We start from the raw sequence: 23,940 nt of genomic DNA, 5'->3' as shown, positions 1-23,940 counted from the left end.
GCTAGGGCTTAAAAATGCAGTCATTTTTTTTTTTCACCATTGAAGCTACTCAGTACTTCCTCAGAGGTCCATCTGTGTGTGGCCAATTGTATTATAGGCACGAATAATTATTTGCTCATAGTATTGCTATATATCACAACCCTTTGGCCAATCACAAATCCCAAGAACCTAAATTCTAGGTATATTATTGTTACAATAGATAATTTTCTCCAAGTAAGAGGAACTTCAGTGGTCATAAAAAAGCTTATCCCTTAGAGAAATTAGGCATTTTCCTAGGGATCTATGAAGCTTCTGGATTTTATGTATTTTTCTCCCTGGAGGATAAAGTTAGGGTGGGGAGGGAGAAGGAGAAAGAAGAAACAAACAGCATTCATCTATCACCCATAGAAATTCCATCCACAAGCTTTGTCATCACAGAGATTTGGAATTTGCTTGAGTAGAGACTGTCTGCTCTGGTATCCAGGGATAGAAATAGAAATTTATTTTCCTCCAAGGTAATTCTCCTCACTGGAGAGGTAACTGCATTTTGAAATTAAGACTTAGCTTCACCCCATATCCAGGCAGAGAGACAGTTGTGGAAAAATGTTAAAGCCTGGACTTTTTATGGGGGCAAAATATAATTTATTAATTTATTTGGCATCTTCGTTTACCTGGGACTAAGCTGGTGCTGAGTAAGTAATAAAAGGAAAGCCCTTGCCTAACCCTTAAGGAGTCTGTTATCGAGCAGGGGAGACAAGACTCATATGCTCGGAGCAGGCAGGGAACACGCTCTTGGGAGATGATGTGGGAAACTAAGGTTACATGACAATGAATTACCATTCACTGAGGGTTTACTCTGTGCCAGTACTGTATTCCAGACCTTATTTCATTTGATCCTCACAACACTCCTGTGAATACTATCATCCCCATTAAAAAACAAATCAACTTTTAATTTTGAAATTATTTCGGGTGTACAGAAGAGTTGCATAAAAGGTATAGAGTTCTGGCATAAGCCTCACCCAGTTTCCTCTAATGTTAACATCTTAAATAACCAATGTGCATTAGTCAAAACTGAGAAACCAGCCAGGCGCAGTGGCTCATGCCTGTAATCCCAGCACTTTGGGAGGCTGAGGTGAGCAGATCACCTGAGGTTGGGAGTTTGAGATCAGTTGACCAACATGAAGAAACCCATTCTCTACTAAAAATACAAAATTAGCTAGGTGTGAAGGCGCATGCCTGTAATCCCAGCTACTTGGGAAGCTGAGGCAGGAGAATCATTTGAACCCAGGAGGCAGAGGTTATGGTGAGCCTAGATCATGCCATTGCACTCCAGCCTGGGCCACAAGAGCAAAACTCCATCTTGAAAAAAAAAGAAAAAACAGAGAAACTGTCATCGGTACATTACTATCAACTAAATACTAGATTTGATTTGTATTTCAAGTTTTTCCACTAATGTTCTTTTTCTGTTCCAGGATTCCATCCAGAACACCACCATGCTTTAGTCATCATGTTGCCTGAGTTTCTTCTAGTCTGTCATGTTTTCCCAATTTCTATATATTCCATGACCTTGACTGTTTTGAGGAGTACTAGTTAGGTATTTTGAGGAGTACTGGTTAGGTATTTTCCATGACCTTGACGGTTTTTGAGGAGTACTGGTTAGGTATTTTGTAGGACGACCCTCTGTTGGAATTCATCTGATGTTTTTCTCCTGATTAGACTGAGGTTACAGGTTTGAGAGAGGAAGAGCACAGGAGGCAAAGTGCCCTTCTCATCACATCATATCAGAAGGGACATGCTGTTAACATGACTTATTAATGATGTTAACCTGGATCACCTGACTAAAGCAGTGTTTGCCGGATTTCTTTGCAAGCTGGATTTCACTAAGTCCAATATACCCTAAGTGGGGTAGGGAAGGTTTCAAGTTCCATTTTCTGGAGGGGAAGAGATCTAAATAAATTATTTGGAATTCATCTGTAAGGGGAATTTGTTTCATATCCCTCATTTATTTAAAAAGTATGAACTCATATGTATTTATGCTATACCTTTGAGTTATAATTCAATACTATGTTATTTATTTTGTTGCTTAAATTGTTACAGCTTTGCCATTGGAAGCTCTTTCAGTTGGCTCCAGTATCCCTTTGACATGACCCCATTTTAAGATGAAGAAACTGAGGCTCAGAGAGATTGCTTTGCCCAGGCCACTGTACGTACACAGGTCTGATTCTAGATCTGAGCTTCGAATCATTGTATATACATGTTATGAGGTGTGCAAGAAAGGCTTGTGCATACTAGTTTAGGCTGGAAAGGCCCGGTCTCTGCCTATCCCTCAAGGCTGCCCTCAAATGATACCTTCTCCAGGGGCCTTTCCTATGCTTCCCCTCCTATGCATTTGAACGGGATCTCTCTCTTCCTCTCAATCACTCTATTTATATTTCTCTTAAAGCATTTGATACACTTTACTAATTATTATCGTTTACAGACTTTTATTATCTCTGTCTGGACCCTTAACTCTGTGAGATCTATACTATGAGCTCTGCAAGGGTAAGGGAAATCTGTTTCATCATCTTTGTACTCCTCACAGTATCTGAGTCCCTTGTATATAAATTCAGAAAACAAATGTTAAATTGGGTTGGCAACAAAGGGTGGATTTCACTGTTGCAGGGGAAGGGGAATTAATAAGTTTACAGGACAGTGTTGTTTTTGTTTTGGTTAGTTTCCTTTGAACGTCTAAAATGTGCCCACTGTCATGAGTCTCTGAAGGTACTGATTTCAGGACTGGACTTGGGTCTACTTAGCATGGAAATGTCTCAGGCTAGGCTGCTCTTATTAGCTATACCAGGGGCTACCACAAAAGAGATTACATTTATTTTGTTGAATAGAGAACACACCGGGAAATTCTGAAGCAGTGAGAACCCAGAACAAAAGATTTTTAAGGCCTCTCTTATAGTTGGCTACTTTTGGGGTTGGTGTGGGTCTTGGCCATAAAATGGCCCAAATAGCTGTTAGCAGAATTGGGAGCGTCATTGTCTGATATTGGTCACAACATGATATTTCATCAGCAACTCATAATCTTTAGCCTCAAATACTTTTGGTGCTTTAAAAAAATGTCTCTCCAAAAGTAACTTACCTCCAGTTTTATACTCAAGGTTAGCATTCCCCTTGCCTTTAGAAGTGATGATATAACATTTGTAGGTGCCAGCGTCTGTAAGTTGTACATTTTTCAGCCGCAGAGAGGCATTGCCAACTATCACTTGATCAGCAAACACTGCTGTCCGGCCTCTGAACATTTCATCCTGCTCCGACAGCTCATCTTTGCCTTCTTTGAACTCATGGACCAAGCCTATAACACCTTCCTTCAACCATTGTATCACGATATCAGAAAGTTTGATGTCAGGTTCAAAAGTGCAGCTCAGGATTCCATCCTCCCCAATGTTCCCAGCTGAGGCAACAGTAGTGACTGTGATGGAGTGTCTCCCTGCAGTTCAGGAAGCAAAGATCAATGCTAAGGGAAGCCTTGGAACTTCTACAACCAAACCCTTCATTACTGAAAGCCAGACAGAGACTTCTGTGATAAATTAAAAATACAGAAGAACATGAGAGGCATTAAGAAAAAGAAGACAAGAAGAGAAAGAGCAGGAAGACAATCGTTTTGATATATATATATATATATATAGCAGATCTGTCATATATAATGGCTTATGTAAGATCAAGTAACCCAAACCCTGAGAACACATTGGACTTGGGGTTTGAAGATGAAAATTCAAGTCTTGATTTTGTCACTTAATAGCCATGTAACCTTCAATAAGTCATGTAACCTTCTTGGATCTTAGAAAATTGGAGGTAACAATATCTGTCTTACCTACTGTATTAGTCCATTTTCACGCTGCTGATAAAGACATACCTGAGACTGGGAAGACAAAGAGGTTTAATTGGACTTACAGTTCCACATGGCTGGGGAGGTCTCAGAATCATGGCGGGAGGTGAAAGGTACTTCTTACATGGTGGTGGCAAGAGAAAAATGAGAAAGATGCAACAGTGGAAACCCCTGATAAACCCATCAGATCTCATTAGACTTACTCACTACCACAAGAACAGTATGGGGAAACTGCCCCCATGATTCAAATTGTCTCTCACTGGGTCCTTCCCACAACACATGGGAATTATAAGAGTATAATTCAAGATGAGATTTGGGTGGGGACACAGCCAAACCACATCATTCCATCCCTGGCCCCTCCAAATCTCATGTTCTCATATTTCAAAACCAATCATGCCTTCCCAACAGTCCCCCAAAGTATTAACTCATTTCAGCATTAACTCAAAAGTCCACAGTCCAAAGTCACATCTGAGACAAGGCAAGTCCCTTTCACCTATGAGCCTGTAAAATCAAAATCAAGCTAGTTACTTCCTAGATACAATGGGGGTACAAGCATTGGGTAAATACAGTCATTCCAAATGGGAGAAATTGGCCAAAACAAAGTAGTTACAGAGCTTATGCAAGTCCAAAATTTTAAAGCTCCAAAATGATCTCCTTTGACTCCAGGTCTCACATCCAGGTCATGCTGATGCAAGAGGTGGGTTCCCATGGTCTTGGGCAGCTCCGCCCCTGTGGCTTTGCAGGGTGCAGCCTCCCTCCCAGCTGCTTTCATAGGCCGGCATTGAGTGTCTGTGGCTTTTCCAGAAGTGCAAGCTGTCAGTGGATCTACCATTCTGGGGTCTGAAAGACAGTGGCTCTCTTCTCACAGCTCTACTAAGTGGTGCTCCAGTGGGGACTTTGTGTTGGGGCTTCAACCCCATATTTTCCTTCTGCACTGCCCTAGCAGAAGTTCTCCATGAGAGCCCCACTCCTGCAGCAATCTTCTGCCTGGGCATCCAGGCATTTCCATACATCTTCTGAAATCTAGGTGGAGGTTCACAAACCCCAATTCTTGACTTTTGTGCACTCACAGGCTCAACACCACATAGAAGCTGCTAAGACTTGGGGTTTGCACCCTCTGAAGCCATGCCCAAGCCCCTTTTGGGCACAGTTGGAGCAGCTGGGACACAGGGAACAAAGTCCCTAGGCTGCACACAGCATGGGGACCCTGGGTCCGGCCCACAAAACTATTTTCTCCTAGGCCTCCAGGCCTGTGATGGGAGGGGCAGCCATGAAGACCTCTCACATTTTCCCCATTGTCTTGGGAATTAATATTCAGTGCCTCATTACTTATGCAAATTTCTGCAGCCAGCTTGAAATTCTCCTCAGAAAATGGGTTTTTCTTTTCTTTCACATTGTCAAGCTGCAATTTTCTGAACTTTTATGCCCTGCTTCCCTTATACAACTGAATACCTTTAACAGTACCTGAGTTACCTCTTGAATGCTTTGCTTCTTAGAAATTTCTTCTACCAGATACCCCAAATCATCTCTCTCAAGTTCAAAGTTCCACACATCTCAAGGGCAGGGGCAAAATGTCGCCAGTCTCTTTGTTAAAACATAACAAGAGTCACCTTTCCTCCAGTTCTCAACAGGTTCCTCATCTCCATCTGAGACCACTTCAGTCTGGACCTTATTGTCCATATCACTATCAAGCTTTTGGTCAAAGCCATTCAACAAGTCTCTAGGAGGTTCCAAACTTTCCCACATTTTCCTGTCTTCTTCTGAGCCCTCCAAACTGTTCCAACCTCTGCCTGTTATCCAGTTCCAAAGTCGCTTCCACATTTTCAGGTATCTTTTCAGCAGTGCCCCACTCTACTGGTACCAATTTACTGTATTAGTCCATTTTCATGCTGTTGATAAAGAAATACCCAAGAGTTGGAAGAAAAAGAGGTTTAATTACAGTTTCACATGGCTGGGGAGTCCTCAGAGTCATGGCGGGAGGTGAAAGACACTTCTTACACGACAGTGGCAAGAGAAAATGAGAAAGATGCAAAAGCTGAAAGCCCTGATAAAACCATAAGATCTTGCGAGACTTATTTACTACCATGAGAACACCATGGGGGGAACTGCCCCCATGATTCAAATTATCTCCCACCAGGTCCCTCCTACAACACATGGGAATTATGGGAGTATAGTTTAAGGTGAGATTTGGATGGGGACACAGAGCCAAACTGTATCACCTACTTTAAAGGTTTCTTATGAGGATCAAATCAAATGGATATTAACTTGATTTGCAAACTGTAATTACACATATAAGGTATTGTTATTCTCAGTTAACTAGAAGTGGCACAGAAGTAAAATCTCATGTTAATTAAATGTGGCTAGTCATTCTGAAGAATGCTGAATTCTAAAGTGCTGTGACTTTTATCTCAATTTGAATGATGAAGAAACTAAGGCATTGAGAAAATAAGTGATTTCATCAAGTTTACAGTGCTAGCTATAGCATAATGAAGAACTGTATTTAATTCGGTTGATTTTGGGTTTAATATGAAAGCCACCCTCTCCTCTCCAAACATACCACCAGTAGAAATATTAATTATGTGCCAGCTGTATCCAACTACTTCTTCCTCACTTGGCCAGACTACAGCCCACCCAGTCAGGGAAGGATCAATCAGCTGTTCATTGTACACTGGGGGCTGCTGACTGAGGACACCTATTGGGGTGATTTAATTAACTGAATCTTCTTGAGAGGCTCTTTCTGTGGCTTGGATATGAAACTAAGGGCAGATGGCCTTGGAGCCCAAGAAGAGAGTGGAGGAGACACAAACAAGTATGGGGGAGAGACCATGGGAGAGAAAAATGAGTCTTCTATCCCCAGAGCTGTCTTGGATCCTGGGGGTGTTCAGGTCTAGTTCCTGTCCTAATCTCTGCATATCTTTTAAACAACACCTGATATTAAAGTGGCCTGCACAAGTCTCTCTTTCTTACAGCCAAAAAAGCCCAACATAACGGGTCCTGAGCACTTCTTAACTGGACTTTTCAGCTTCTTTATTGATATTTCTACCTTTCATCTTTGCCTCCATCCAATCCATTTTACATACATGAATCCTACAGGTAGACCTTCTTACGGTACAATTTGAACATGTCTGTTTTCTAATCACTCATCTTTAATGGTTCCTAAGAGCTGTGGAATGGATTTCACATTTTCCAGCCTGGCCTTCAAAGCCAAATACTGCCTGGTACATAGCAAATGCTCCATACGTATTAGCTCTTATTGCTGTCTTTGCAGCCCTATCCCCAACTACATCCTCTCATAGTCCATTCTGTCTATCTGTATCAAATTATTTGTTGATTTTCTGCCTTCAATAAAAAATACACAAACAAAGCAGATGTGTATGTTTTTTTTAATGTAATAGGTAAACATTATCGGCATAAGGATATCCTTGGTTCTTCTCCTCTTCCAGCCTATTAGGGGTTGGAATTATCTCATTGACTCATAGACCTCTACAAAGTAAATGAGGGTAATGAATGAGGAAGAGAGAACTGGAGAAGCTAATCTAGATGGATTTGCAGCAGAAAGAACAGAAGGCTACCGATGGAAGAAAAATTATAGCTAGAGAAGGAGGAAGAGGAGACAAAAACAAGTACATAGCCTGGTTTGGAAGGATGTTTTAGAGGCTTGAGATTGTGAGAAGAGAGACTTTGGAAGCAGCTGCCATGCACGGCCATTCCTGTGGGAGATCTGGGAGAGGAATTATGAAAGGGGACAAAATGAAGTTTTTGTGGTGTAATAAGAACACAACACACCTCCATTCCCTGCATTGGTATTTTCTTGAACATTGATTTAAAGATTCAGTTTGTTTTTCAAGTACTGTTACTTAAAGACTGATATCCAAGGCATCCCAGGCTAGCATGGGTTATACAATTACACTATGCGCCCTCACACCCCTGTTCGTCTTGCACCTATTAATTCACAGCACACACTTCTTTACCACCAGTTATCCAAATTCTACTTATATTCAAGTCTGTTCAGATGGCAGCCCTCCCATGAAACCTTCTTTTAATTAACCAAAGGAAAAATTAGTAGATTATCTCTTTACTTTCTTATAACTTTTTTTTTTGGCCTTTATTATAGCAGCTATCTCCCTCTACCTAGTCTCTAGTCTATCTCTGGAACTAGTTTGTGAGTGTTTCAAGAGCAGAGACTGTCTTAATCCTATCTGTAAGTCCTGTAGTGCCTATAGCTATGTTTCTACAGAGAAAAATAATGTTTGTTGAGTTTATGAATAAATGAATAAATAAATGGAAACCAGTAGAAATCAAAGCATTGTTTGAGATAGGCTAAAATTATTGTAGGAGTAAGGGACGTTTGGCAGGATTACGACATCTAAGTTTTGGGGAAATGTGAGCCAGTTAAAAGGAAGGCAATAAAAATACAGAGAGGTTCACAATAAAATCATGAATCAAATACAACTATGTTAGAGCAAGGGTAAATTTGATGGTTGTTGATAAAGTGCCATTAAAGTTGAATTGAAAAATTACTTCTCGGAAAAAATACATGATTAGCATGGTTTATGGAGAGAATGAAATGGTAATGACATATCTTAGTTCAGTAACTGTATTACTGAATTAATTTTAATATGTTGGCCTTGAGCTCACAGGTAGGGAAACCAGCCACCTATCTCCCAGAGAAGTTAATGATTAAAAGCAGGCAGCTGTAGAGTGCCCCAGGGACCTGCTGCAGGTTCTAGTCATTTAAGGTTGCATTAATGATATGGCAGATGGAATGAGTGTAATGTTGATTAAATCCCCTCCACCCCAATGTCAAATAAAGAAGAGAAATAAGAGCCAGTGAGAACTTAAAAAAACCACAGGGACCTCGCCATTGCTTTGTACCCAGAAAGCAGTCAATAAAACACTTGTTTGTTAAGTGAATAAATGATTGTTAAAAGAGATAAAATTTAATTTGCAAGCAACCACATGTAAGTATTACTTCTCACAAGAAAATAAACTATTCAGACTTGCAAACAAACATAGGCTCAAGGAGGATGATGCCGTCTGGCCTCGTATGACTCTCCAGACCTATTGACCACCAGAGATTCTTTTTTATTTTTGTTTTTTGGAGACAGAGACTCACTCTACCAAAGATTCTTGTGTGATTTGTTGAGTCAAAGGACAAAAGGCCCCATGGAGACGGGTTAGAGGCAGGAACCTATTGATAGAGAATTCATTCAATGGGCACAGATTTTAAGCATTTCATTAGCCGCTAAGATTTCATCAAACCCCTTTAAAATTGGAAGACTGAGCCACTTACTGAAAATTAATTATCCAGCTTGTGAGGGCTAATTACTACCACAGCTCCTGTCTGCATGAGGAAAGTGGGGCTGTTAAAGCGGGGGCAAGACGAAACCTGAGCAGCTCTGTGTTCACACGGGGGGAGGGAGTACTATTCAATCAGCGCTCCGTTGTAGGAGCAGGAATATCTTGAAGTGGGGGTACGGGTAATACAAGGCAAGGATTCTTTGCAGAAACTGTGATGCTGGAGCAGCCTACAGCACTGGATAAAACCTGGAAAATGAGCTGTCCTTTGAAATGACTCAGAAAGACAAGTTCTGTACCTTCCGATAGCATAGAGAGCATGCTAGATGTCTTCAGCAGATGGTCATCAGCATCTGCTAAAACTCAGCTGTCCAGATGGGCACCACAGCACATGGCTTACGAGGTGGAAATGCAAAGATTAACCTTGGGATCACACCTGTGAGTGCCATTCTTGCCAAAGAAGACGGTGGGGTTGGGAGAACAGTTCCTTCTGTGAGAAGAAATTTAAAAGGACACTGGGCCAGGCCAGATACGGAACAATGTAGGAAAGCAGCAGAACATGGTGATTGAGAACATGGCACAGGTACAGGCTGTCTGGGTTTAAGTCCCAGCTCTGCCACTTATTGGATATGTAACGTTGGTCAAGTTTTCCAACGCTTTATTTCATAATTTTTTAAAATCTGTAAAATGGGGATACTCCCTTAGAGAGTTCTTGAAAGGACTTAATGATACGATGCAGGTAAAGTGTTTAATACAGTACGTGAGTTGCCACATGCTAAACCTTAAATCAGTATTGATATTGATAACCATGATTAACTAGAATCATTTGGAAAGATTGCAGATCAGAGCCCCAGGAGGTAAGGAAAGCAACATTTCACTAAATGTTTGCTTACAGTGACTCATTTTAAGCCATGAGAGAGTAAGAATGACCATTATACCCATTTATGGATGAGGACAGAGACTCCGTGAGGTTAAATGGCTTGCCGAATTCCTTGGATCTAGCTGTTAGTGGAGTCAGGGTCAAACACAGCCTGGTCTGGCCCTGAGCCTATGCCCTTTCTACCATATTTTGCTGATACCCAGGGCCAGATTGAGACATGTAGAGTGCCAACCCAATAAGAAGATATCCCTATTTCACTTAAAAATCCAAACAATTAAAAACCACAAAATAAGTGTAAGAAAAGCCCATAGCTGTTTATTTTCTCAGATGACTCGAAGTTTCCTTTTTTTTGAGGGATAGATCCAATATTTGCTAAATAAACTGTACAATGTTTCTGTTTTGGTGTCATCAGCACACACCTAGTTGGTTTATCCAGTATCTGAAGCTGGAGCATTACAGTAGTGTGATGGTCCTTCACCAGGTTACTTAAGGGTTTGTGTCTGCTGCTTGAACCCCAACAGCTGAGCGGTGAGCCAAGGACTTGGTGCCCAGCTGAGGAGCAGATGTCCCTGAGAACCTAAACATCCCAGACAGTATCTGAGAACACACCAAGAAAAACAGTCTCACTGCAAACACACCGCAGGCAAAGAGCCAGAAAACCAGCTTAAATGCAGCTTAGACATGGGAGATGGCACAGATCTCTAGGGCTGTCTTGTGCCGCCCAGGAGTGCCCTGTATGTAAGTCCTAATAAACTCAATTACTCACCAGACTGGACTTGTCTAAGTCATTCTTTGGTCTTTCAGCTGCTTCCCAGTTCTGGCAGGGGGGTGGGGGTTGTGGGGGCGATGCGGGACACATGTTACAGTTCCAGGTTTTGCTCGTAACAATTATTAGGAGGCAGCATCCTATGGCTTCAAAGGAGGCCTTTACTGGTGTGACCAGGAAATTGTGCAGTTCCTAGGAGGTGCTATAGGAATGCGTTAATAATAGCAAATTTTTACTAAAAGCATTGATGGCATCAATATAAATAACAATGGCAGTTGTTTATCACACACAGGTGTCAGGCACTCGATAAGAACTCTCCTTTAATTCTCACAATGACCATGCCTATTTTACCAGTGAGGAAACGTTTAAGTTGTATCCCAAACGATATACAGTTACTGTGAGCCCTGAGATTGGAATGGCTCTGATTCTGAGATTCCTCCATTATACAGAGTTGTTCAAAGTCACTCAGAGAGTGTGTGATAGCGCAGGGACTGGGCTGGGTATGGTGAGGGGCCTTTCCATCACGTCTCCTTCCTTCTTGAAGGCTTGTCCACAAGAGCTGTTCTTTACAGGGGCTGATTGGAACCCCTCAACCTTTCTTTCAAATGGTCCACCCCAAATGCATTTTATGTTTTATGGGGTCTTTATTCAGAATTTGTAAGGAGCAGGATGGCTATGCAAAGGTGGCCTATACAGCATCAGGAAAGTTACAAAGACATAGAATTTCTTTCTGTATTGGGGAAAAGTTTTACATTTTCAAAAGCTGTAGTCTCAGGAATCATGCCTGCAAGGCAAACCACAAAACACCCTTCTCCACCACAACTCTGTGTGGACATTGTCCTTGGTATGGGGTGATGGGTAGGAGTATAGGTTAGGGAAGCAAATTCCCAAGGCTGGAAATACAGCCATGCTCACTTGCTGACTGTGTGTGTCCTTCTAGAAATTTCCCATCTGAACATAGTAATAACATCTACCTCTTATTTGTTGTGTGTAGTAAGACAAACCATGTATGCAAAGTTATTTAGTACAGTGGAGTGCATGAAGAAAGGATTCAAAAGATATTAGCATCATGATAAAGTTTAGATATTTGTCTTCACCCAAATCTCATGTTGAAATGTAATCCCCAATATTGGAGGTGGGGCCTGGTGGGAGGTGTGTGGGTCATGGGGGCAGATCCCTCATAAATGGCTTGGGCTATCCCCTTGGTGATAAGTGAGCTCTTGGGCTCTGAGTTCACATGAGATCTGGTCATTTAAAAGTATGCGGCACCTCCTCACCACTCTCTCTCTCCCTCTTGCTCCTGCTTTGGACATATGACATGCCTGTTTCCCCTTGCTGTCCATCATGATTGAAAACTCCGTGTGGCTTCACCAGAAGCCAGGCAGATGCCAGCACCATGCCTCCTGTAAAGCCTGCAGAATCGTGAGTCAATTAAAATTCTTTTCTTCATAAATTACCCAGGCTCAGGAATTTCTTTATAGCAGTGCAAGAATGGCCTAATACACATCATTGTCTGCTTAATGCTTTTTGCTTAATTTCAATGTCTTATATATTAAACCAGCTAACATTTTATTGAATTCATTTAAAGTGTGCTCATATGATGATCTCTGATAAAGGTTATAGTCCTTTTAATAGAGGCAATTGAAAAAATCCAACTAAACAGTATTAAACTAATAAACTGCCCATTTTATCCAAATAACCAGCTGTCACCCAGTGAAATGGGAAGGAGGCAGAACACCTTTTTATTGGCAGTAGTAGAGTTTCAAATTTTTAATGGCATCTTACTGGATTGAGTAGACTATTACTTCAATCTATTCATACCTCCATGCATCCATCCAACTGTTCATTCAAAGAGCACTTAAGGAGCACCCTGTGCATTCAAGGAACTGAGTTCAGTTCTCAAGGTGGCTGTCGCTATGCAACAGGAAAAGATATGAATAGCAAACCTGTTGACTAACACAGGGAAGTTATGACATTGTGAAAATTCTTGCTAGGGTAGTCAACACCACTAACAACCAAAAGATAAACAACTCTCTAAGAGTTCTGATGCCAAGCCAGTGAGCCTTAGATCCAAGAAAGTTTTGTCATTAAGATTTAGAGTGACAAATACTAGGGTTTTAATTGAAGGTGATGTATAAGATCAGAAATAATTATAATTATTAATCAGGGTAAATTATAATTAAGAGTTAAGCCTTAGTGAGGAAGGCACCAAAATGCACTTTAGTATTAATATCTTTAAAACTTATTCTAAAATATTTGGTTTATCAGTCAATATTTTATTTCCTTATGAAGAACATATATGTAAATCCGAGAGCAATGGCTCACACCTGTAATCCCAGCACTTTGGGAGGTCAAGGCAGGCAGATCACTTGAGGTCAAGAGTCTGAGACCAGCCTGGCTAAGATGGCAAAATCCTGTCTCTACTAAAAATACAAAAAATTAGCCAGGTGTGGTGGTGCGTGCCTGTAATCCCAGCTACTTGGGAGGCTGAGGCAGGAGAATTACCTGAAGCTGGGAGGCAGAGGCTGCAGTGAGCCAAGATTATGTCACTGCACTCCAGCCTGAGTGACAGAGCAAGACTCTGTCTCAAAAAAAAAAAAAAAAAAAAAATCAGCCAGGTGTGGTGGTGCATGCCTGTAATCCCAGTTACTCGGGAGGCTGAGGCAGGAGTATTGCTTGAACCCAGGAGGCAGAGGCTGCAGTAAGCCAAGATTGTGCAACTGTACTCCAGCCTGAGTGACAGAGCAAGACTCTGTCTCAAAAAAAAAAAAAAAAAAGAATATATATGTATATAAACATAAAGTGTATATATACATTCATGACATTATATACATTATATACATATATATTTATATACATACATTTACAAAAGTTTTTGTATGTCTGTATTGAAGTATACAAACATAACAATCCACATATCATAACTGTACAGCTTGAAGAATGATTATAACTTTATTCCAGGTAACCATCATCACACCAAGGAATAGAACCTTACTGCCCTCCCAGCAGTGCCCTCATGCCCCTCCTCACTGCTACCCGCTTACTTGTCCCCAAAGGTAAGAACCATTATTATTACTCTACCTTTTGCCAGCAGAGATCATTTGCCTGTTTTTCAACTTCATATGCATGGAATCATACAGAACTTACTCTTGTGCTCTTCTGTAGTTCCACATTATGTTTTGCATATGAAAATGTGCTCAGTCTCTGTCACCAGGAAACAGAAATTAAAACCACAAAATTCCACAACACCCAGTATTGGTGAGGGCGTGGAGAGCTCGATCTCTCATGCATTGTTGGCGAAGAGTAGATTGGCTCATCACTTTGAAAAACGGAGTGGCAGTATCTACTAAAAGCTATTTATTGGCCCTTTGTACATACTCCTTGTGAGCTGCTTTTTTAAGCACTCACACTCTTTGTGAGCTGCTTTAAGACATTAGAAAAAGAATTGAAAGATGGCCAAATAAAGCAGGAAGAGGAATATTAATAAAGATAAAAGCCAAAAGTAATAAAATAGGAATACAAATCAGAGAAAACATAAATAAGCTAAAAGCTGGTTCTTTCAAAACTGCTATAAAGATAACAACACCTTCAACACCTTATAAATCTATTTTAGCATATGAGAGAGAAAAAAGAGAGGACAGAAGAAAGAAAACAAGAGAGAGAGAAGAATAGAGAGAAAGAAAGAGAGAGAGAGAAAAAACAACCAAGATTATGAACAGGAAAAGAAATAAATTAACATAGGAAATCAATATTAGAATGAAACAGGCTAGTGAATTCAGAAACAGATCCCCACACATTTGGATACGTGATTTACGACCATGATGGTACTGGAGGGAAGTCGGGGAAGGACAGTGTATCCAATAAACGGTGCTGGGTTTACTGGATACCATAAGGAAAAAAATGAAACTTGACCCCTCTCTTGTACTACATACAAAACTAACTCGAGATGGTTTGCAGATATAAATGTGAAAGACAAAACAATAAGGCTTCTACAAGATAATCTAGAAGAACACCTTCATGACCTTGGAATAGGCAAAGATTTCTTAAACAGGTTACAAAAAGCTCCAAATATAAAGAAAAGGATCAACAAAAATTAAAATTAAGAACTTCTGCTCATTAAAAAACATCATTAAGAGAGTGAAAAAGCAAAGTGTAGAGTTTAAGAGATTTGGCGATGCCTATAACTAGTTTGCATCCATGATATACAAGGAATTACCTACAAATCAAAAAGAGAAAGACAAATACCCCAATAGAAAAAAATGAATGAAAGATAAAATATACATGTTATTTATTTTTTTATTTTTAATGTAGAGACAGGGTCTCTTTTTGTTGCCCAGGCTGGTCTTGAACTCCTGGCCTTAAGCAGTACTCCCACCTCAGCCTCCCATAGTCCTGGCATTATAGGCATGAACCACCACACCTGGCCTAAAATATATATGATTGATGACGAAGAAAGTGGGGAAGGGATGAATGTCTTTTCTAGCAAACACAACTCTAGCAAGTTTTCTTAGCTTCGACTTTGTGACAGTATTGAGTGGCAGCATGTCTACACTGGAGGAGCATGGCAGAAAGGTCTCTGGAATATAGAAACTAAAGTTACGGAGCTTTGGTCACAGACTGAGTTAAAATGAATGTGTTGGACTGAGTCAGGTGGTTTATGAAAAAAAGAGCAGACAATTCGCCTCAGAGAAGACAGTTGCCGGCCTTAACTCACTCAATGTCAAAATTAAAGCAGCATCCATAAAAGATGCTTCAAAGGAGTGGCCTACGCAGAAGAGGAAAGTGAATACTCTTCTGCAACTGACATTGGCTAGCTACGTTCAGAAGTTAGCCATCTGAGGCCGGGCGCGGTGGCTCACGCCTGTAATCCCAGCACTTTGGGAGGCCGAGACGGGCGGATCGCGAGGTCAGGAGATCGAGACCATCCTGGCGAACACGGTGAAACCCCGTCTCTACTAACAATACAAAAAATTAGCCGGACATGGTGGCGGACGCCTGTAGTCCCAGCAATTCGGGAGGCTGAGGCAGGAGAATGGCGTGAGCCCGGGAGGTGGAGCTTGCAGTGAGCCGAGATCGTGCCACTGCACTCCAGCCTGCACAAAAGAGCAAGACTCCGTCTCAAGGAAAAAAAAAAAAAAAAAAAGAAACTAGCCATCTGTGCTACAGTGGTATCTGGTTTCTACATGGTACAGTAGTCATGACCAGTTTTCTCTTTACCCAAGACCTCTGTGTACAAAGATTTGACATTCTTTAACACTTCAGCTGAAGCCTCATTGCAAAGAAATCATCTACCCAGGCCAACCACTGACAGAATGGCTCAGAGGCAACACTTTACCTGTGATCCCAGAATGACATCTTCAGCATTGACTGATAGATAGACTACTGATAAACATGTCGTTTGATTATCTCAACTAACTGGAGATGTTGACAGTATCTCCCCACTCAAAAATGAGGAAACTAGGCTGGGCATGGTGGCTCAGGCCTGCAATCCCAGCACTTTGGGAGGCTGAGGCAGGTGGATTGCTTGAGCTCAGGAGTTTGAGACCAGCCTGAGCAATATAGTGAAACCCCATCTCTACTAAAAATAAAAATATTAGCCTGGCATGATGGTGCCTATGCCTGTAGTCCTAGCTACTTGGGAGGCTGAGGTGAGAGGATGGCTTGAACCCAGGAGGTGGAGGTTGCAGTGAGCTGAGATCATGCCACTGCACTCCAGCCTGGGCAAGAGAGCCAGATCCTGTCTCAAAATAAATAAATACATAATGAAAAATGAGGACACTGACGTCGAGGACTTAAATGACTAATGTGGAGAGAGCACAAGAAGTAGAAGAATGAACGCTATACTCTGAGGTTTTCTGGGTCCAAGCTCTGGGCTCTTTCCATGCTACCACATTGAGTGATTAGGAGTTTAATGGTGAGGGGTGAATAGATTGCAGTAATGCAATAAATCACATACCTGAAATACCAAAGCCAATGATGAGTGCAATTGCTCCAGCCAGAATAAAGATGATGCTAATTATGCTACGGGAAGAGAGAGAGAAACAGAAAATTACTTCTCCGTTCCTCTTGATGTGCTGCTTTGCAACCAGGGTACAAATCTGTTGTGGATAAGATGAGTTACATAAAGCATCTCAACTTTTTCTTCCACATAAGCTTCTTCCTAGAAATGGGTACCTTAGAAAGGAATTTCAGCAATTCCATCCCCATCCCCCTGGGGCTCTGTGATCAATGAAAAGAGTGACCCTTGCCTCTGACTGTGCCATTTACTGTCCTATTTCCAGATCAGGGAAGACCATATATGAAGGCTGTTGGGGCAAGAATGATGAAAACACCTCTTCAATGCCAGGTGCCACTTGAGAAGGACTGGTCCGGTTCCCAGCCTGCCCTGAGTATCACTGTCCACCCTCTTGTGTCATTTGTCTTCCTGTCTTGTCTCCTTCCATAGACTTTAAACTCCATTAAGGACAATGGCCACATCTTCTTCACTTTGTACCCACTCATGCCTCATCTACTGCACTCCATACATCCTCAGTGGGAGTCTGTTTTCTCTTATTAAAAAAACAAAAACAAAAACATATTTATTGTAGAAAGTTTAGAAAACATAAAGAAGCAAAAATGAGACAAATAAATCACCTGTAATCCCATCATCTAAACACAACCACTGTGTTTTGATATGATCCTCACCAATTATTTTTTAAGTTCTGGGATACATGTGTAGAACGTGCAGGTTTGTTACATACGTACACATGTGTCATGGTGGTTTGCTGCACCTATCAACCCGTCATCTAGGTTTTAAGCCCTGCAAGCATTAGGTATTTGTCCTAATGCTCTCCCTCCCCCTTCCCCCCAACCCCCGACAGGCCTCAGTGTGTGATGTTCCCCTCCCTGTATCCATGTGTTCTCACTGTTCAACTCCCATTTATGAGTGAGAACATGTGGTGTTCGGTTTTCCGTTCCTGTGTTACTTTGCTGAGAATGACGGTTTCCAGTTTCATCCATGTTCCTGCAAAGGACATAAACTCATTCGTTTTTATGGCTGCATAGTATTCCATGGTGTATATGTGCCACATTTTCTTTATCCAGCCTATCATTGATGGGCATTTGGGTTGGTTCCAAGTCTTTGCTATTGTAAATAGTGCTGCAATAAACACACGTGTGCATGTATCTCTATAGCAGAATGATTTATAATCCTTTGGGTATATACCCAGTAATGGGATTGCTGGGTCAAATGGTACTTCTGGTTCTAGATCCTTGAGGAATTGCCACACCATTTTTCACGACGGTTGAACTAATTTACACTCCCACCAACAGTGTAAAAGCATTCCTATTTCTCCACAACCTTGCCAGCATCTGTTGTTTCCTGACTTTTTAATAATCACCATTCTAACTGGTGGGTCCTCCCCAATTTTTAATGAACAGATTAACAAATGACACCTGGGAAACTAAATAAATAAAGAAGGAACTATTGCTTACATGTACTAAGTGCTAGAACTATATGGCAGACATGTTGTTCCAAGCAGCATTTATAACTTACATCAATTATCCATTTAGTAATCTTAGGAGGAGAGCAAATTTTATTGTCTCCATTTTATAGATGGGGAAGTGACACAGGGAGATAAAGCATCTTCCCTAAAGTCACACAGTTGGCAAGTGGCAGAGCAGAGATTAGAATTTAGAATTTGTCTCTTAAATCTGTACTCAACTCCCTCCAAGTGTACCAAGGGTAGGAGCTCACGGATGGGGCGTGTCCCTTTTCTTTGCCAAGGGGAACATGCACTCCTTGAGGGGTCACCTGCTTTAGCTTGTGAGAGTGACTCAGGCAGAGCACAAGGCACAGGTCAAAGTGGTTCCTGGGAAGCTCGCCCGTTGCTGCCTGTCCTGGCGCATACATCATCGGTCAGACGTCCTCAGCCGCCCTCTCACACGGCTGCCAATTCACACGCTCCCAACACCCACGCTGATGTTACTCAATAGGCAGGACAAAAGAAAGGCACAGGGAGGCAAAGAACGATGCTATAGAGAGGAAAATGAAGCACGGGGCATTGCACTTTCTGCCCTGAATAGGCTCATTGTACCCAGCCTCCTATGGCTCAGGAATGGGCCCACCAGACAGAAACAAGAGTACCCTGCAGGCCTAGCCCTCATGAGGTGCAGCCACAGGGCAGCAAGTGAAGCTTTAAATAATAGGGCATCTGCTAAACTGATTCCAAGGGGAGACCACATTTGGCCACTGCTCCTCTTTTTCCATACCTCAGTGCAGCCTCAGTTCTTACTGGTCCAAGAGAGTGAGAACAGCTAAAGTTATAGCGAGAGGCACCATCCTCCGGCTGTCTTTGACTACTGAGACAGGCAGCCGACTTGTGTGTGACCTAGGGTTTTCATTCACTTTGGGTAAATTACTTCATCTCTCTGAGGCTCAGTTTGTTTTTTTGTAAAATGGGAAATAAAGTAATTCCTGCTTTACCTATTATAAAGGTTGGGCGTGGTCCCCCCTCCCCCGCCCCCGGCCACATTCGCCTTGAAGTCCTAACCCCAAGTACCTCTGAGTCTGCCTTTAGTTATTAATAGGGTCACTGTGAGAGGTGAAGCCAGCTGGACTTCCTGGGTCCAGTGGGGACTTGGAGAACTTTTCTGTCTAGCTAAAGGATTGTAAATACACCAAGAAGCACTCTGTAAAAATGCACCAATCAGCACTCTGTGTCTAGTTAAAGGATTGTAAACACACCAATCAGCCCTCTGTAAAATGGACCAATCAGCAGGGTGTGGGTGGGGCCAAACAAGCGAATAAAAGCTGGCCACCCCAGCCAGTAGGGGCAAACTGTTCAGGTCCTCCTGCACACTGTGGAAGGTTTGTTCTTTCGCTCTTCACAATAAATCTTGCTGCTGCTCCCTCTTTGGGTCTGCACCAACTTTAAGAGCTGTAACACTTGCCGTGAAGGTCCACGACTTCATTCCTGAAGTCAGAGAGACCATGAACCCACTGGAAGGAACAAACAACTCCGGAACAAACAATTCCGGACACACCACCTTTAAGATCTGTAACACTCACTGCGAGGTCAGTGGCTTCATTCTTGAAGTCAGCGAGACCAAGAACCCACCAGAAGGAATAAATTCCAGACACAACTGCAGATGTAATTAGTTAAGGTCATACTAGAGTAGGGTAGGGGTGAATTCCTAATCCAATATGGCCGGTGTCCTTATAAAAAGGGGAAATTTGAACGCACATGAACACACATACTCACACACACACATGCATGCAACACCATGTAAAAATGAAAGCAGAGATCTACAACTCAAGGAACACCAAAGGTTGCCAGCAAACCTCCAGAAGCTAGGAGAGAGACACAACGGATTCTCTCTCACCACTCTCACAAGTAACAAATCCTGTAGACATGTCCATCCTGGCCTCCAGCCTCCAGAGCTGTGAGATAACACATTTCTATTTCTCAGCCACCTGGTTTTTGGTACTTTGTTACAACAGCACTAGCAAACTAATACAAAAAGGTCATTTCAGGATCAAATTAGACGATGCATGTGGCATTATTCAGAAGGGGCTATTCATACACACTTTTTACTATAAATACATTTTACATATAAGCTATTGCTGTAAGTTTATCATTAAAAGCTGTGACTTTTATGGGAGGGAACCTGAACAGCGACACTGAACAGATATGTGAGCACTCGCCAAGAAGAGGGGGACAATGGAAGTTGTGTATTTCAGCCAAAGCTCCTATCCCCTCCATCACACCAGGCCCACATTTTCCTCACTGTGAAAACAGAACCCTGCCATCTGTCACCAAATTCCCTATCGGAGCAGGAATCACCTTGAGGTTTGTTCTGAACTAGTATTCCCTTGGGAAACAGTTCAACTTCCAGAGCCTTGGAAAGAGAAGCAGGAACTATCAGAGCAGCCAAATTAATTCCTGTCTGTTGCTTATTAATTTTTTAGAAGGATGAAAAAAATATTTCACTGTAGGGGTTCTTACATTGCTTTCTGATCTTTGCTTTCCCCTCAATGATTTCCAATAACTATGCTACAGGAAATGTTTAGTGCAAAACTATGTCTTCTAACCACTGCATTGGGATTCACAGTGTACTTTTGGTACCCACTCATTACAAAAGGGCCCAAATAAAAATCAATGCTTTTGGAGGGCTTGCTCATTTAGTAAACATTTATTAAGTACTTACTATGTGAAAGACATAGTGCTAGTCAATATGAAGGAAACGGAGAGATGATGTAAACAAAGTCCCTGCCCTCAAGAAGCTTATAGTTAAACTGAGGTGACATACACACAAACCTTTGTAATAATCTGAGGCAGAATGTGATCAGGGCTTTAGTAAAGAAACAGACCAGGTGCGGTGACTCACACCTGTAGCCCCAGCACTTTGGGAAGCCGAGGCGGGCGGATTACCTGAGGTCAGGAGTTCAAGACCAGCCTGACCAACAAGGTGAAAGCCCGTCTCTACTAAAAATGCAAAAATTAGCTGAGCCCGGTGGTGTGCATGCGCAGTCCCAGCTACTTGGGAGGCCGAGGCAGGAGAATCGTTTGAACCCAGAAGGCAGAGGCTGCAGTGAGCTGAGATCATGCCATTGCACTCCAGCCTGGGTAACAGAGCAAGACTCCATTTCAAAAAAATCAAAAAAGCAAAAAAGCAAAAAGGAGATTAAAAGCAGGAAAGGAAATTTATTTACGGGGAAAAAGTATTTCCTATAAAGGGGAAAAGGAATTATTTTCAATGCTATGTGGAATAAAGCACTGGGCTTCAAAGTAAAACTAAACATTTTCTAGATATTGATTAGCATAGGTTTCAGGTGTCTGAGAAGCTCAGATTGTTGTCCACTCCAGTGTTTGTTTTGCTGAAGAATTCAAGGTGTAGAATATGTTTTCTGGCCTCTACTCTTATCCCTGTATCTCTTTATACTGGTAAAGTCAAGGCCTGCTTTGGTCCGGAAAACCAAGAGCAGAAGCATCAGGAACGGCGGGTATAGGCTTGAGGAGAACTTGGCAATGAGGAGGAGTCATTACATGAGACTTGAGGGGTGTGTGTGGAAGAGAGAGGACTTCCTTTCAGGGCAGCTCCTGCTCCATCAACATGGCAGTGAATGGCCAGGCTTTGTATTTGGGAAAGGAATTTTGGGGAATTGCATACAAGAGACTTGGCTGCTGTTGAGTATCAGGTTGAGGCATCCTCTTTTCTTTCTAGCTACCCCCAATAATCATAGCACAGTTTAGTGGATTCCTCCAAAGCACAGGCCCCAGAATAAATCATGACCTGGGTCCCAACACTGTAAAACTAGGGTAACATGGCTGGCAGAAAGATTTCATCTTGTATGCCAACAATCATTTGAATGACTGGCAGTTGTGGCTTAGAATATTGTGTTGAAAAGACTGCAAGATTGCCTCTGGGCTCACAGGGAAGAGTGCCACCACTAATGAGTGTTTTCTTTTCTTTCTTTTTTTTTTTTTTTGGCGGGATGGGTGGGTGGGGTGGGCGACAGCATGTTGCCCATGCTGGAGTGCAGTGGTGCGATGATGGGTCACTGCAGCCTTGACCTCCCACACTCAAGCAATCCACCACACCTCCCCGCAAGTAGCTGGGACTACAGGTGTACACCACCACAGGTGCACAACTACCCAGCTAATTAAAAAAAAATAAATTGTAGAGACAAGCTCTCACTATGTTGCCCAAACTCCTAGCCTCATGTGATTCTCCCATCTTGGTCTCCCAAAGTGTGGAGATTACAGGCACACCTGACTGTGTTTTCTTTCTCTCTCTCTCTCTCTCTCTTCCCTTCTTTCATTTCCTTCCCTCCCTTCCTTCCCTTCCTTCCCTTCCCTCCTTCCTTCCTTCCTTCTTTTCTTTTCGAGATGGAGTCTCTCTCTGTGACCCAGGCTGGAGTGCAGTGTCATGATCTTGGCTCACTGCAACCGCCACCTCCTGGGTTCAAGCAATTCTTCTGCCTTAGCCTCCTAAGTAGCTGGGACTACAGGCATGTGCCACCACACCTGGCTAATTTTTTGTATTTTTAGTAGAGATGGGATTTCATCATGTTGGCCAGTCTGGTCTCGAAATCCTGACCTCAAGTGATCCGCCTGCCTTGACCTCCCAAAGTGCTGGGATTATAGGCGTGAGCCACGGCACCCAGCCTTCAGTGTTTTCTTTTCTTTCTTTCTCTTTTAGAGACAGGGCCAGCTGTTCCCCTGGCTGCAGTGCAGTTACACAATCATATCTCAATGTAGCCTTGAACTCCTGGTCTCGAGCAATCCTCTCGCTTTAGCCTCCTGAGTAGCTGGGACTGCAGACATATGCCACAATGCTCAGCTAATTTTCTTTATTTCATGTAGAGACAGGGTCTCACTATGTGGCCCAAGCTGGTCTCAAACTCCTGGCCTCAAGCAATCCTCCCACCTTGGCCTCTAAAGTATTAGGATTACAGGTGTGAGCCACCACACCCAGCCTTGTGAATGTTTTCTAAGTGAGCATGCGGGCCCCATGTATTCCATCCCTGGGTTAGCAGACACACATGAAAAGAGGCTTTAAGTCACTGCTAGCTACAAAATCAGGGGAATCTCAGGCTAATTTAATAGCAATGTAATGGCAGTACAATAGCAATGTTAGCTGACACTCCTCCATGCACATTTTTGGCTCACACTTTAAGAACACTGATTAACATGCATACTTAGAACAGGGTTTCTCAAACTCCGCACTACGAACTATTTGTGCTAGATAATTCTTTGTTATTGGGGGTCATCCTCTGCACTGTAGCATGTTTAGCAGCATTCCTGGCCTGTACCTTCCAGATACCAGTACCACCACTACCCTTGTTGTGACGACCAAAACTGTTTCCAGACATGTCACCCCAGCTGAGAACCATTGATTTAGAAGAAGTGAAATCAGGGCGGCGATATGACTAGAAATCATGTTTTTTGAAAAATAGTTGAAGGAACTAGGGTGGTTCAATTTAAAGAAGACTAAATATAGTGATGTCATTTCAGTATTTGAAAGGTGGTATTTGCAGGAAGGGGAACATCACACACCGGGGCCTGTCATGTGGTAGGGGTAGGGGGAGGGATAGCATTAGGAGATATACCTAATGTAAATGATGAGTTGATGGGTGCAGGACGGCAACATGGCACATGT

At 42.3% G+C, this 23,940-nt stretch overlaps 1 protein-coding gene across 1 annotated transcript in view; it reads right to left on the bottom strand.

Annotated features, from left to right (window-relative positions):
• The window catches only part of VTCN1 (V-set domain containing T cell activation inhibitor 1), a 68,633-nt gene that overhangs the window by 10,510 nt on the left and 34,183 nt on the right, over positions 1 to 23,940 (bottom strand). Inside the window, exons 2-3 of the mRNA XM_033197632.1 lie at positions 16,754 to 16,818; positions 3,107 to 3,454 (exon numbers count right to left, since the gene is read on the bottom strand). Coding sequence (XP_033053523.1) covers positions 3,107 to 3,454; positions 16,754 to 16,818 — 413 coding nt within the window. The remainder of the gene's footprint in view (positions 1 to 3,106; positions 3,455 to 16,753; positions 16,819 to 23,940) is intronic.

The sequence above is a fragment of the Trachypithecus francoisi genome, unplaced genomic scaffold (assembly GCF_009764315.1).
Source record: "Trachypithecus francoisi isolate TF-2019V2 unplaced genomic scaffold, Tfra_2.0 Lachesis_group5, whole genome shotgun sequence".
In the NCBI taxonomy this organism is placed as follows: Eukaryota; Metazoa; Chordata; class Mammalia; order Primates; family Cercopithecidae; genus Trachypithecus; species Trachypithecus francoisi.
Note: the sequence above shows the minus strand (reverse complement) of the source record. Positions and strands in the feature narration are given on the sequence as shown.